The 15,759-nt window shown below is 41.0% G+C and overlaps 1 protein-coding gene across 1 annotated transcript in view; it reads right to left on the reverse strand.

The window, feature by feature from the left end:
• Positions 1-2,393: 2,393 nt before the first annotated feature.
• acad9 (acyl-CoA dehydrogenase family, member 9) overlaps positions 2,394-15,759 on the reverse strand; it is a 64,743-nt gene continuing 51,377 nt past the window's right edge. Inside the window, exons 16-18 of the mRNA XM_061687828.1 lie at positions 14,888-15,016; positions 14,244-14,316; positions 2,394-2,746 (exon numbers count right to left, since the gene is read on the reverse strand). Coding sequence (XP_061543812.1) covers positions 2,646-2,746; positions 14,244-14,316; positions 14,888-15,016 — 303 coding nt within the window. The 3' untranslated portion in view covers positions 2,394-2,645. The remainder of the gene's footprint in view (positions 2,747-14,243; positions 14,317-14,887; positions 15,017-15,759) is intronic.

Below are 15,759 nucleotides of genomic sequence, written 5' to 3' on the forward strand. Positions count from 1 at the left end.
CTCAGTCATTTGGAAGAATAACAGACCCACGTGTGGACTGAACAACAGTATCAATCGCTGAAAAAATATGAAATTGAACAGATTTGGGGAAGTCACTGATGGCGTCGTGGTACACTCGCCTGACTTTGGTGCGGGCAGCGTGGGTTCAGTTCCCACTCAGTGACGGTGTGAATGGTTGTGCCTGTCTATATGTGCCCTGCGACTGACTGGCGACCAGTTCAGGGTGTAGTCCGCCTTTCGCCCAAAGTCAGCTGGGATAGGCTCCGGCGCAACTCCCCGCGACCTTTACCGGGATAAGCGGTGTTGAAAATGGATGGATGGACGGACTAAATTTGGACACCGAAGATTTTGGCCCGATGCCCGCAATATGTACTCTATATACACGTGCGCACAAAAATGATTTACAAAGGTTCTTCTAAAAACAGTACATCTTTACCAACTGGCCACAACTTCAGGACCAATTATTTATAAAATACTTTTTGGGATTGAAAATGTCAGAGAGGTATTCATTTTTTTTTTTTAAAACTCACTCCGCATGCTACTTTTTGTTGAAAACAATCGGAGCTGGCACGCTGACATCTAATTCTGTTCATGTTGCAACCTACATCGGCAGTGTGCAAGCACGCACGTTCTCAGGACAAAGGCGATTTCGGTGGGTGAGGCTCTCAAAAAGGAAAGGAGAATAAATCGGTGGACAATATGGAAAGGGGGGAAAAGGAATGCTGTGTGAAAGCAGCTTCAAGTAGCTGGCCATGCAGCTGCCAATTTTACCTAACCCGGCCACTAGAGGGAACCAAAGTAACCCGCTCAAAACAACAGTCCAAATTCCGATTTGTCTGCTCGATGACTTTGGGTGTGTTTTATCGGCTGTTCCAACCTGAGAGCGAGCTGTTTGACTTCTGCTTGCTCGTGGAGCTTTTCCTTCTCCCTCTTCACCTTGGCCATGATCTTAAGCTTTATGCTGCTTTGACTACTGGGACGCACCAACCCCTGGATGCCCACACAAGCACTTTGCACATATTATTCTTTTAAAAGCTCTTTTTAAACATAGGACAAAAAAACAGCGGGTATAAAAGGAGAGAACGTTTTCACTGACTCAGTTTGGTTTGGGAGTTTGGACAGTGAACATCACTTATTTGTAAAGTGCTTTTATTGAATTCAGTGTGCCAAGACCCGAGGAAGGCTCCTTAGAGCCGAAACGTTGTCGAGGCACACCGTTTGGTCGACAAAAAAAGTTTTTGGGGGGGATTTTTTGGTTTTTTTTGTGGGTTTTTGTTGTTATGATTCGGAATATATTACTAATTCATACCGATTAATAAATAGCACATCTAAAACAAAATCATATTCCATAAATAACTAAGACGACTCTATACAATACGTTTGGAAATATAACAAAGAAAATTAAAACAAAGATGACTGGTGGAGAGTGGAAAGTGGTCCACTATGACCGGCGGGGCCAGCAGGCACGCAGAGTTTTGAGCTTAAACCAATTGAGGTACTGTGGCATGACCTCAAAACAGCGATTCACACTCGACATTCCAATCATATTTATCAACCGAATTAAGGCCGTGAATATTCTCATTGATCCAGGTTCATTCTCAGGGCACTAAATCAATCGCAACTGGACCGATCTGCCCGTCTAAAGTAGAAAGACAATTGACTTGTTTTTGTGCCGACGATTCTGCCCCTTCCCGAACAAGAACGTCCAATGCCAGACAATCTTAATTCTTATAGAATAATCCAATTTGATTGTCCTTAGGTCTAATGTGTACTAAGACTGGACTCATCTCAATTTTAGGGTCTGAAAGCGGTCAGGGCCGACAAGCTTAAATAATGAACATATTCAATATTTCTGACCAAAACGCTTCATGTGTGGGGAATGCCGACTTCACCCGAGTCCTGACGTAGACAATGGTGGTCATATAAAAGGGGGATTCTCAAACAACAAGAAGTATTTTCCAAAGCAAGTCATTTTTTGAGAACATCAGCATTTTACAAGGCTCCCGACACCGGCAGCCTTCAGGAACACTTGGGAAACATCTGCGCGTATCCGGAAGGGTTTCTTCTTCTTTGGTTTTGTGAGATTACGTGAGACTTGGAGATCGTCGGCGCAATCGAATCTTTATGTGTGTGGTCTGCTCTGTTGGGATTCTCGGCACACACCAAACACATGACGATTTTTTTTTGTTGCTGTTTTTTTGCATTCCAAAAGAATGATACCATCTGTGGTTTGGGGATGTGTCTCAAACTTGGACCATGAATAATCTTCTAACCACCATTGTTGCATAAATGAGCAGGACAAAGCAACACATTCTTCAGTTTTCACTTACAAAGGTCATAGGCCCATTGAGTTTACATAACGGCTCATAAATGTGATCAAAACCCTGACTTGATTATCTTACCTCCGTCTTTATTTCATTTTTTTCTCATTTTACATTTAACACAAGCTCAAATGAACAAGCACTCAAGATGATATCAGTGCCATGAAAAAAAAAAAAAGAACAAATTTTACTTTGTGATGTCAGGCATAAAGGCAGCAATTACCACAATCTATCTTTTCCTCTGTAAAGAGATGGACCAATTTTGCACTCAAGCAATAGTACATTGAAACATCATCAAACAGTAGTGGATGCACATGGGAGAACTCAGTATGTCCTTTCAAGAGGATGCGAGCAGATGTATGACCTATTCTCCAAGACCTCCTTGGCAATCTTCTTAATGCTGGCATCATTGTTCTCAGGCGAGTCTGGAAATTACAAATCAACTGCAATCATTTCAATCTGTCGGGCAAACGTCTACAGGCCAAGAACCAAAATATGAAATACCAGTACCATCTGGGTGGGCAAGTTCTAGGTGTTTGATTTATACCTATAAATTCCTTGTTTATGTTCTGATATGATTCACCTATCAGACTGGTAGCTTTCTGGTGGTTCTCATCTCATGAAGTAAACCACCAACTTAAGAAAACTGCATTTTTTTTTATGCTGGTGCATATCCTGGTTTAGGGCCATGGTCAATACACTTAGTGTTGTCTAATGTCTTTCATTTCATTTTAAAGGGCATATTCTAGCCAACTTGGAAGCTCTCTGTATATAGGGCTGGAAATTTTAAAACCATTCCAAACATTTTTTCACAATTTTCACCTAAACCATTCACTTTATTGAAATCATGCGGCATCAACTTACGATAGAGACAAAAAAAGCCAAAACTGGAATACTCACAGAACTCCAAAGAGTTACAAAATGTATTCTCTGTACAGATGTGAGGCCAAAAATGAGGAGGAGAATGTTGGCCGAAATCGGAGTCCTTATGTTCGCACTGGAAGCAAAGCAAACGTTTGCCTCGTGTATATCGCAGGAGTTTGATCTCAGCAGTATTTATACACACTGAATGTGCATTTGCTTCATTTGCACCACATTGATATGCTCCTCCCACCTCGGCCATCCTCAGCGGGTTGCTTGCGTCCCCCAGCTGGTTCCTTTGATTTCTTTTTTTTTTTTTTTTTTTCCCCCTCTCGCTGTTCTATCCCCCTTTCCAGCCCCAAGGCCCAGCAACTCTCGCGGCTGGCGACAGTGCACTTTGAGTGGCCATGACTGTCCCCCCCCAGCTGGTTCCTCTGATTCACCCCCACCTTTCTAGTTCCACAGTCCTTTCCAAGCCCCACCACTCTCACGGCCAGCAATAGTGCACTGAGCGCGGCCATGGCCAGCACAAATGCCCTCGCTGATTTCCTTTGATTTTATTTGGATTTTTATTAGTTCTACTCCCCTTTCGAGCCCCCCGTGCGACTTTCTCAGCTAGCAACGGTGTGTTTTGAGCAGCAACGGCGGCCAACAGGAAGTCCGGTCCCCCCAGGCTGGCCTTTTGCTCACCATTCTCGAAACTGATTGGCTGTCACTATGCCATTCGTGGCTTGTAGTTCAAATTTCACAACTCAATTGAATAGGCAAACAAGCACATTGTCACGTGCTCACCCCACTTGCCGAGGCAATACACAGGTTTATTGTACCCTAACCCTATCTAATGGAAGATCAATTAAATTCTTTAGCTGGTCACTAGAAGTCGCTGGCATGGAAGAGGGGATGTCAGAAGCATCCCATGCACAGGCACAAGTAACACATGCGATTCCTTTCTCCTTCATTTTAGTTTTAGGAAACTTTTGCTAAACATTTAAACCCATCAATACTTTCATTTTACTATATGGGTAAATATTTATGTATTTAATGTGGAGGGGAGCTCTCAAACATTCCAAAACCTCCTTGTGTATACACATAAACGCATATTTGCAACAATACCCCGTCATCCAAAAACACAGAGGATATTTCAACTTTGTAAGGAGGTACGTAATACAAAAAAACGATCAGCAGAGTGCAGCAGAGGGTCACGGGCTCACGGCCAAAACAGCGTTCCTTCCCAACCAGCTCTTGTATATTTTCCTCCATCCATCGAACTTTAAAATTAAGGTCAGGATGGGGGAAAAAAACTTCTATGCGCACATTCCATTCTAATGGTTAAGGTTAAAATAAGACAGCGTGTGCCTATCATCTTTTGTCCTATTTCACCTAGGTTTAGGGCCATGCTCCTAGTTCTACGGTTAGGGTTATAAAAAGGAAATGTATCCCAGGTAGCCACTAGGTGAAGGTTAGCATAAAATATATATACCAATACATTGTGTATGTCTAGAAAAAAAATAGGTAAAGATTAGGGCTATGGAGAAGAAACATCCAACAGAAGTTGGATAAAATTAGGGAAAAGTATGTACCACTATACTATATAATATTCATCCCGAATAGGTTAAGGTTAGGGCTAAATTATTGCCTCCAAGGTTAAGGTTAGAGAAGTTCTAAGGTTAGGGTTAGGAGCATAAAAAGGAAACGCATCCCAAGTAGCAACTAGGTTCAGGTTAAAGTCGTTCTAAGGTTAGGACTAGAACCAAAATATAGCCACAATATCCAATAAATCCATGTGATAATCCCGAGCGGGGGTACAATGCAGAGATGAGGGGGGACACACATCATTCTCAACGGTCACAGAGATAAATTCAAAAATAAGTAACACGTTTATCCAAGGTTAGCAAATAACATTAGTTAGTAAAATAATAAATATTTTTTCTTTTTATATACTTTTATAGAAACACCACACATCACACACCAATGCCAAGTCACCTCTTCATCTCCGGAAGCAATCTCCCCAACCCCAGGAACACATATCCACTTCAATTCCCATGCATATGTCTATAAAACAAAGATAATCAATATGCATACATATTAATGGAACTGGAAAAACAATTTACTGTATTTTCACGACCATAAGGGTCACTTAAAAGTCTTACATTTTCTCCAAAATGGACAGGGCGCCTTATAATGCGGCGTGCCTTGTGTGTGCACTGAGTTCCAAAATCTGTAAATGTTGTGTGACTTTGACGAGCGCTCCGCTTGACGGACTGGGAGCATTTCCTGCCGACAGGCTGCTTATATAGAGGAAAGGCGGACGTGACTGAGGACAGCATGCGGACGTTAAAGGGGGAAGGGTGCGCGTGAAGGAGGACGCTAAAGGCACGCCCCCAGTAGGTATATCGCGCCGGGGTGTGCATTGTGCAAAACAACATCGGTTTGGCTAAGGACCCCTGAAAATGGCACCTACGAAGAGACACGCTTACGAAGTACAGTTCAAACTGCAAGCTATCAGTTACGCGGAGGAACGTGGGAATTGAGCAGCCGCGAGAGAATTCAAGATCAACGAATCCATGGTTCACAAGTAGAGGAACCGGGAAAACCAACTTCGCCAAGTCAAGAAGACGAAGCCGAGTTTCCGCGGAAACAAGGCGAGGTGGCCCGAGTTGGAAGACCAACTAGAGCAATGGATTAATGAGCAAAGAACAGCCAGGAGAACCGTCTCCACAGTCATCGTTCGACTGAGGGCAATAACGCTTGCCGAAGAAATGAAAATCGAACATTTTCAAGGAAGTCCGTCTTGGTGCTTTCGTTTTATGAAACGGCGGTATCGATCCATCCGGGCAAGGACTACCGTGGCGCAGCAACCTCCGGCGGATTACATCACCAACATGGACGAGGTGCCACTCACTTTCGACATCCCGGTGAACCACACTGTAGAGAAGAAGGGGACCACCGCGGTAGCGATACGCACAATGGGGCACGAGAAGTCGGCTTTTACTGTTGTGTTTGGTTGCCATGGTAATGGGCAGAGACTGCCACCTATGGTGATTTTTAAGAAGAAGACGCTGCCGAAAGAAAAGTTCCCAGCCGAAGTCATCGTTAAGGCCAATCAAAAGGGCTGGATGGACGAGGAGAAAATGAGAGAGTGGCTGAGAGAGGTGTGCGTAAAGAGACCGGATGTTTTTTTCCACGCGTCACGATCCCTGTTGATCTGTGACTCCATGCGCGCCCATCTCACAGCCGATGTGAAAAAACAAGTGCAACTAAGACTGGGAGGCAACGCTGGGCGAGTTACACCACCATATGTGAATGGATTGTGGATGCCTGGGCTAAGCTATCTGCTTTGACTGTTGTCCGAGCTTTCACGAAAGCCGGCATCATTCCTGAACAGACCCCCGGCAACGAGACTGACTCCGACGAGTACGAGAGGGAACCCGGCGTGTTTGTTGGAAAACTTGCCCAGTAGGAGGGGGGGGGGGGGACTTAAAATTCCTCAACTTTATGTCAATAGAGACCTATCCGATTTCAAGCTTTTTTATAATGATCAATAACACTTGGGTGAATGACATCGTAATCTTCCATAAAAGAATAAGTATTACAATTCAAAATCATGCATATTGTGCTCCAACAAACACCAACATTACGCATACATATCAAATGATTAGTCATTCAAATGAGTCTACTGACCACTATTTATTGACATAAATAGGTCTCATTTTCAAATAGGCATTACATTTCCAATTCAACTCCACGTTCCAAATTCCATTTCCATATAAAATGCATAGAACTTCTACCCTCTCCCCATAAGCCCATCCCCAAGACCATCTCCTCCGTTAGTATTTCTCGTTGAGTCCATCCAGGTCAATAGTGCCCAACTTCTGGATCCAAATTCGTTCGACTCTATTTCTTTGGCGTCTAGTCCAATTGACCTTGCTTTCCAAACCCCTATAGCCTAAATTCCATATTCCACACACGCAAAAATGACGATATAGCACTGTAGTGGGGCTCTGTTATCTAATATAATACTTATATTCCAAAATTCTTATTTTCAAAGGTCTTCCCGTCTCACCTATATCAATTTTATTACATTTTTTACATTGGATGGCACATACGACATTCATAGTCCCAGAACCCAGCTGTTGACGTATCAGTTGGCCCTGGCCCGTGACCCTGTTGAAAATGAAAGGTGAGTGCCCCAAAAAAGCTGCAACCTTACGTTCCTTATTTTTACGGTGATCGAAAGCCGTATGAACCAACAGGTCCTCCAAGTTGAAATTTCTTCTAAAAGCAGTTATCGTTTTAAATCTTTTCAATGGATCACATCTTTCTTGTGTCCATTTAAAATGATGTTTCAAGTCTAGATTTAATTTATTCAAATGTCGTGAATATGTCTGACCACTGGAATGAGTGTGGAATCCTCCCTCCTCTTCTTGTAGATCTCCTTCCTTTGGAACAAGAGTGAAACATCTGCTTCTAATACCCCCTTGGTCTCAAAGCTCTAAAAAGGGTCCTCGTAGCTAACTCTGCATCCTCAGAATATCTAAAAATTCTGTTAAAACGAAGTAATTGAGATTTAACAATACCTTTGAAAGAATGCTGTGGATGATAACTCGTTTTACATAGAGCATGTCTATCAGTTTCTTTAAAATACACCTTTTAGTAGCCAAAGTTTTATAATTAATATCCTGTTCCTTATCCACAAAAAATACAGTGGTGTTGAAGAATTCTATGCTTTCCCGTTGTATATTATGTTTCAATTGGACTTTCAGATGATGGGAATTCAACGCTTGTAAAAAAAATCTCGTGGAACGTTGTCCAGCCATCCATCCATCCATCCATCCATCCATTGACCCTCACTAGGGTCGCGGGCGTGCTGGAGCCTATCCCAGCTGTCATTGGGCAGGAGGCGGGGTACACCCTGAACTGGTTGCCAGCCAATCGCAGGGCACATAGAAACAACCATTCGCACTCACAGTCATGCCTACGGGCAATTTAGAGTGTTAAACATAAATAAAAACAATACAATGATTTTCAAATCATGTTCGACCTATATTTAATTGAATACACTACAAAGACAAGATATTTAATGTTAAAACTGATCAACCGAATTGTTTTCAGCAAATAATCATTAACTTAGAATTTTATGGCTGCAACACGTTCCAAAAAAGCTGGGACGGGGTCATGTTTACCACTGTGTTACATCACCTTTTCTCATTCAATAAACGTTTGGGAACTGAGGACACTAATTGTTGAAGCTTTGGAGGTGGAATTCTTTCCCATTCTTGCTTGATGTACAGCTTCAGCTCTTCAACAGTCCCGGGTCTCCGTTGTCGTAGTTTATGCTTCATAATGCGCCACACATTTTCAATGGGAGACAGGTCTGGACTGCAGGCAGGCCAGTCTAGTACCCAAACTCTTTTACTACAAAGCCACGCTGTTGTAACACGTGCAGAATTAGGTTTGCAATTGTCTTGCTGAAATAAGCAGGGACGTCCATGAAAAAGACATTGCTTGGATGGCAGCATATGTTTCTCCAAAGCCTGTATGTACCTTTCAGCATTGATGGTGCCTTCACAGATGTGTAAGTTACCGATGCCATTGGCACTAACACAACCCCGTACCATCACAGATGCGGGCTTTTGAACCTTGCGTCCATAACAGTCCGGTTGGTTCTTTTCCTCTTTGGTCCAGAGGACACGACGTCCAGAATTTCCAAAAACAATTTGAAATTTGGAATCGTCGGACCACAGAACACTTTTCCACTTTGCATCGGTCCATCTTAGATGAGCTTGGGCCCAGAGAAGCCAGCGGCGTTTCTGGGTGTTGTTGATAAATGGCTTTTGCTTTGCATAGTAGAGTTTCAAGTTGCACTTATCGGTGTAGCGCCAAACTGTATTTACTGACATTGGTTTTCTGAAGTGTTCCTGAGCCCATGTGGTGATATCCTTTACACATTGATGTCGGTTTTTGATGCAGTGCTGCCTGAGGGATCGAAGGAAATGGGCATTCAACGTTGGTTTTCGGCCTTGCCGCTGACATGCAGTGATTTCTCCAGATTCTCTGAACCTTTTGATGATATTATGGAGCGTAAATGATGAAATCCCTAAATTCCTTGCAATTGTACGTTGAGGAACATTGTCCTTAAACTGTTGGACTATTTTCTCGCACACTTGTTCAAAAAGAGGTGAAGCTCGCCCCATCTTTGCTTGTTAATAAATGAGCAATTCAGGGAAGTTCCTTTTATACCCAAAGATGGCACCCACATGTTCCCAATTCGCCTGTTCACCTGTGGGATGTTCCAAACAGGTGTTTGATGAGCATTCCTCAACTTTCTCAGTCTTTTTTGCCACCTGTCCCCAGCTTTTTTGGAACGTGTTGCAGCCATAAAATTCTAAGCGAATGATTATTTGCTGAAAACAATTAAGTTTATCAGTTTGAACATGAAATATCTTGTCTTTGTAGTGTATTCAATTAAATATAGGTTGAAAATGATTTGCAAATCATTGTATTCTGTTTTTATTGACGTCCCAACTTCATTGGAATTGGGGTTGTACTCCAAAGGCCAAAAATGTCATCCAAATAACGAAAATATAAAAGGGGCAGTTGATGGCATTTTAGAAAAGCTGTTTGTTCCGAATCAGCTAAATATATATCAGCATAAGAAGGGTAATACTTCCTTCCCATCGCACAACCGCAAACTTGAAGATGATGTTTACCATTAAATTCTAAATCATTTCTGGTCAAAGTGATTTCCAGTAGTTGTAAAAGTTCTTCATCTGGACGCTGTGCTTGAGGGGAGTTTTGTCGTGCTTTCCTCACAGCCTGTAATCCCAATTCTGTATCAATATTAGTATATAAAGAATCTATGTCGATTGAAAAAAAGAAAAGTGTTTTCCACAAATTCATGTGTGTCCTTAATTTAGCAAGGATGTAGTTGTCCTGAAGGATTAATGAAACGGGCAATATATTCTGCAATTCGATATGATTCGGAACCGCAGTCACTAACTATAGGATGACCAGTTGATACTTTAAAAGGAACTGTCCAAGAGGTAGGATCTTTATGTATTTTAGGTAGTAAACAAAATAATCTAGATCGTGGTTCATCCGGGCCTAATAAATAGAGCATCTGCTTCTTAGTTAAATGTTTTTTGTTTTGCTTTAAATCAGTAATAATATACCTCACCATTCTTTGAGTCCTGGTTTGTATAGAATGTGGCAATGGTACATAATAAATTGTATTATTGTCTTTTAGCTTCCAGAATATAATTACCATATTTTCACGAGCATAAGGCGCACTTAAAAGTCATACATTTTCTCCAAAACGGACGGCGCGCCTTATGTGTGCACCGAGTTCCAAAATCTATAAATGTTGTTGTGTGATGAGCGCTCCGCTTGACTGACTGGGAGCATTTCCTGCCGACACGCTGCTGGTCTTCCAACTCGGGCCACCTCGCCTTGTTTCCGCGTTTCATTTTCTTTTTTTTCGCAGAAACTCAGCTTTGTCTTCTTAACTTGGCGAAGCTCGTTTTCCTGCTTACTCTACTTGCGAACCATGTATTCGTTGCTCTTGAATTCTCTCGTGGCTGCTCAATTCCCACGTTCCTTTCTATCATAGCTCTCAACGTAACTAACGAAGATTCCGTAAGCTTGCGGGCCAAATCTTGTTTTAGCCCAACTCAGGGCTCTATTTGTAAGCCTCCGATTGGAAAGTTGAGACTGACTCTAAATTATTTGAATTGACCACAACATAATGATAGAATTATTTTTCATCCATTCATTTGTATTATTTTCAATGGCCAAAACAGTGTCAGAGTTGGGAGAAGCCGATTTAATAAATGATGCTAATTTCTTCACCTTATTCCACATGCCTCTTGGAAAGACCTCATTCTCAAGTGCCGTAGTAACAATCTCAGAGTGATGAACTGCCCGTAATATTTTAAAATATCTTTGAGTTAAATTTAAGTCATTTTGTTTGAAATTCCAGGATGCAGAGGAAATGGTACCCAATGCTGTAATAGGACCACCAGAAGGAGGGACCCCCCCCCCAGTCAAGACGAAGCCTCTCCAATGTTCACCGCCTCATCTTAGCCCACCGATGGGGTACAAGCGTTGGATTCTTCTCCCCAATGAACCTGCTTCTTAAAAAATACAAGAGAATTATATAAACAGCTCACTCTATAAAGGACACCAAAGTATATATATATTTTTTTCAAATAAATTGGTCCTTAATGGAGCACTCACCAAAACCAGCAAGCCCGAGGACCCAACTATTGCTGACCATAGGTCCAATCAAATGATAGACCTAAAAAGAGGGTCAGTAACCGAAATGCCACCATAAAGATCCATCTATCCATCCATCTGTTTTCTGAGCCGCTTCCCCTCACTAGGGTCGTGGGCGTGCTGGAGCCTATCCCAGCTATCACCGGGCAGTAAGCGGGGCAAACCCTGAACTGGTTGCCAGCCAATCGCAGGGCACACATAAACAAACAACCATTTACACTCACATTCACACCTAGGGGCAATTTAGAGACTTCAATTAACTTACCATGCATGTTTTTGGGATGTGGGAGGAAACTGGAGTGCCCGGACAAAAGCCACGCAGGCACGGGGAGAACATGCAAACTCCACACAGGCGGGGCCGGGGATTGAACTCGGTCCTCAAGACTGTGAGGCTGACGCTCTAACCAGTCGTCCACCGTCCCGCTACCCTAAAGACCCCTCCCCCCAAAAAACACAAGGTTATTTTTCCTTTTAAACTCACTGAGGGAATAAAGATAAGATTTTCTTAAAAAACCTCAACCCTGCACAAGCCCAAGATATCCCAAGAAAAAAAAAAAAAAAAAAAAAAAAAAAATGGGACTCAATTTCCGGGGCTGGTGCAGCATTTACAGCACACGAAGTCAAATGATACAATACCTCTCTCTGGTGGTGAAAAGGGGTATTTATGGAACCCAATAAAAAAGCTGAATTTTTTAAGTGTTGTCGGCCTCACGGCCACATCGCCAATAGTCTGCTTTATACAAAAGATTTCCCTAAGGAGTCGGATAAACGAGCTCTTTTAATCTTTTCAGTCATAGACTCTCACTAACTCCAAGGCTCCTAAAACCACCCTCGGCTCAAAAAGCCTCCCTTGAAAGTTCTATTCAATAAAGTTCATCCTTGCTCCAGGTACATTCACGACAACAAAAAGGGGTTTTCGAACTCACCCGGGGAGTCCAAAAACGTGTAGGAGCACCTACTTCGCCCAAGGTTGTACTTGCTTGAAATAGGGATTTCCTTTATACAGGCAGTGGCAGGACCCTCAGACGCCACAAGTACCAATTAAACCAATTAAATAATTTTGTTTTGTTTTTTAAAGATAAAGTTTTTAGGGGGGGAAACAATTGTTTTTGTTCGGAACAAGTTTCAGTCCTCGACGTTTCGCCCGTATAGGCTTCTTCAGGAGATGAATTGAAGGCATACACCTTCAATGAATTTATTTCTGAAATAAATTAAGTTTTATCCCAAACTAATATACGCACAAACTTGACAACTGTGCCATAGGGCGTATTCGCTACAGTTCCTTGATGCCACGACTTAATGACTTCAGGTTAACTGTTTGAAACACTTCAGTGACCTATATATTGAGAGAGAGATTCCCAGGTGGGCTTAAATGAAAGCTCAGAATATGCCCTTTAAAATGATGACCAAACACAATATTAGAAAACAATAAGTGTCTTGACCATGAGCCTAAACCAGGATATGCACCACAAATGAAAAAAATTAAATGCAGTTTTGGTGAGTGGGTGGTTTACTTAATGAGGTGATAACCACTAGAATGCTAACAGTCTGAGAGGTCAAACAGATCAAAACAAACTAGGGCTGTATAGGTACAAAATAATCACAACTGGAATTTTCCCACAAAGTAGGCAGTGGTATCCACTTTGGCTCATGGACTACAAAACAAATCCAAGCATTAGCCATGATCTGGTCATCTGATAACTTTGAGAAAATAAAATCAATATGGATATACTGTAATTTTCATTCACGTAACTCTGCTACATTTGCACATTTCAACATGAAATAAATGACACATGGACTTAGGCATGGGCCAGTGACTGGTTTCAATGTATATCCCGGTTTAGAAAAGTCACAGTTTTTTATTTCTTTTTTTTTTTTTTTTTAATAAAAGTTTGCAAAGAGCTACAAGGCAAAATTAACTTTTTGACTCACCAGCCAAGTTGGCCTAAAAAAAATGAAAAAAAAAATCCACTGGCTAAACATATTTTTTACCGACCAAAATATTAAATCATTTTACACGCTATTTCTATAATATGGTATCATTACATTTCACAAACAGCTACCATTTAATTATAACCTCATCAATATAGAGCCTAATGACATGACTTTGGCTCACAAAACAATAAATGTAAATAAAAAATTTTTTTCCAATTTTTGAATGTTTTTGTTTTGTTTTTTCTTTTTGTTTTTTGAGGTTAGACTGGAATCTCCGTGGACCCCGACTCCCACACCGGCTGCATGGCTTGTTTGTAAAACTCCGGCCACCGACGTCACGGTTCACATCGGGTCGTCAGGTGAATTGATCACCTCTCATATGTTTAATTGAGAATAATGTTAATCGGTAACATTTCATATTTAGCGACTGAGTCATTCTAGCAATATAGCACCCTTGGCATGCACACGCGTTAGTGAGCTGGGAGAATTTTTTTGGGCACAGACACAAGGGCGTTGAGATTGACTTGAGGCTACATTCAAATCTTGCGAGCAGCTTGAAAACTGCATACGCTACCTTTAAGGTTCTACATTTATTTTGATTTTATTTATTTGAACTCCACATGCGGTACATGTTTGAACAAATATTGTATATTTTGTTTAAAAATAAAATAGATTTTTTCAATTTAAAAAAGTTGTTAACTACCCATCTATTTCCAAATAATACATTTTAGAGCTCTAATTGCAATACTGTGAAACCGTGATATTTTTGCTGAAGTTTATCATACAGTAAGAGTCTGATACTGGCCCATGCCTACATTAATTATACAAGATATATTTGTTGCATTCACATACTTTTTTGCAACTGAGTCATCCAGTAATTGTTCTTGAAGTAAGCGTCATTGCAGAAGGTATTTGTGAGCAACACCTAGGGAAAAGATGAGACAAAATCCACAATTTGGGGCACACAGCAAAATATGTATTATGTTGCTGTACATATATATATACATGCACTCTCGCACGCACACACAATCACAATTAAATGCTTCAATGTCTCTCTAGCAGCCTTTCAAACTTTTGACAATACAGTGGTGGCTTCACCCATAGAAAAGTAAGGTTTGGCGTGTAAAAACATGCACCAAAGGACACATTTGGAGCACTTTTGCAAGAAAAACAATTGGACTATGGGTCATGTCACATGCATGTAATTGGTGTCTATACTATATACTGTACAGAGATTTACTTTCAGAATGACCAGCTACGAGAAAGATGCTTTGTTTAAAATAAGACTACCATACATGCTTTACAAGTTGAGCTATTTAAATTATAAGCATTTGTCAAAAACAATGATGCAACAATCCCATTGTAAACTTCTTTATTTTGCATTGCCATTGTGTCTTGTTTCTTTCTTATTACTGATGAGATGTCAATCAACTCTTGCTATGGTGCAATGGATTGGTCTGCTTCTCCAGGTTTTGGTGTACAGTATTCACACATACCTCATGGTCATGACTCCTCAGGCCGAGTCTGATGGAACGGCTACTTCTAGACAGGACAGCTGTCATCGCATACAGGTTGATAAGCACATCTGCTACTTTCTTCAGAATGAGCTGTTCATCCACGATTGTCTAAGACGAAAAAAGGACAATATTTCATGAAGGTTTTCACACTGTTGCAAATACAAAAGATCATACACATTCACAGCAGTTGTTTTTACAGTCACTCTGTAAGTATTTGGACACCTTTTGAACAGTTTTCATGATTTTGCCTTGGTATAGGACCACAACAGAAATAAAATCAAGGTCAATCAAGATTTTATTTTAATGTAGACTTTCAACTCTGGCAGAGGTTCCTCAAAACTATCGCATTTGCCATTTAGGAATTACTGTATAACCATTTTATGAAGAGAAACTATTTTCAATTGCGTAATTGTAAAAATAAACATAATTTGCAGCCAATGACTGTCTAAAGTCTGGAGCCTATGGACATTGCCAAATTCAACTGCTTATGTTGCGATGCTTTACCAAGCCTTCACTGTCGCTGTGTTTGCTTTGTTTGGTCTTTCCCAAACTTTTAAGTCACAAAACACCTTTGACATCATTAATGAGTTGGCACCACTCTTTTTGCACACACCCTGCAAATATCATTTAAAAAATAAATACAAATATATTATTATATAATATTCGTGGCCTGATTATACAATAAATAACGACAATTCGATTTTAGTTAACATTTTTTGGGTGTACGTAATAATGGCTACATTTGGGAAAATACATTATTATCTTGTTGCAAATTTTGTTTCAAGTCATATGAGCAATCTCAAATGTCATAACAAAAATTAGTGCAATTTCAACATTATGAATCAGTGTTT

Source organism: Phycodurus eques, chromosome 10 (assembly GCF_024500275.1).
Source record: "Phycodurus eques isolate BA_2022a chromosome 10, UOR_Pequ_1.1, whole genome shotgun sequence".
NCBI classification, from domain to species: Eukaryota; Metazoa; Chordata; class Actinopteri; order Syngnathiformes; family Syngnathidae; genus Phycodurus; species Phycodurus eques.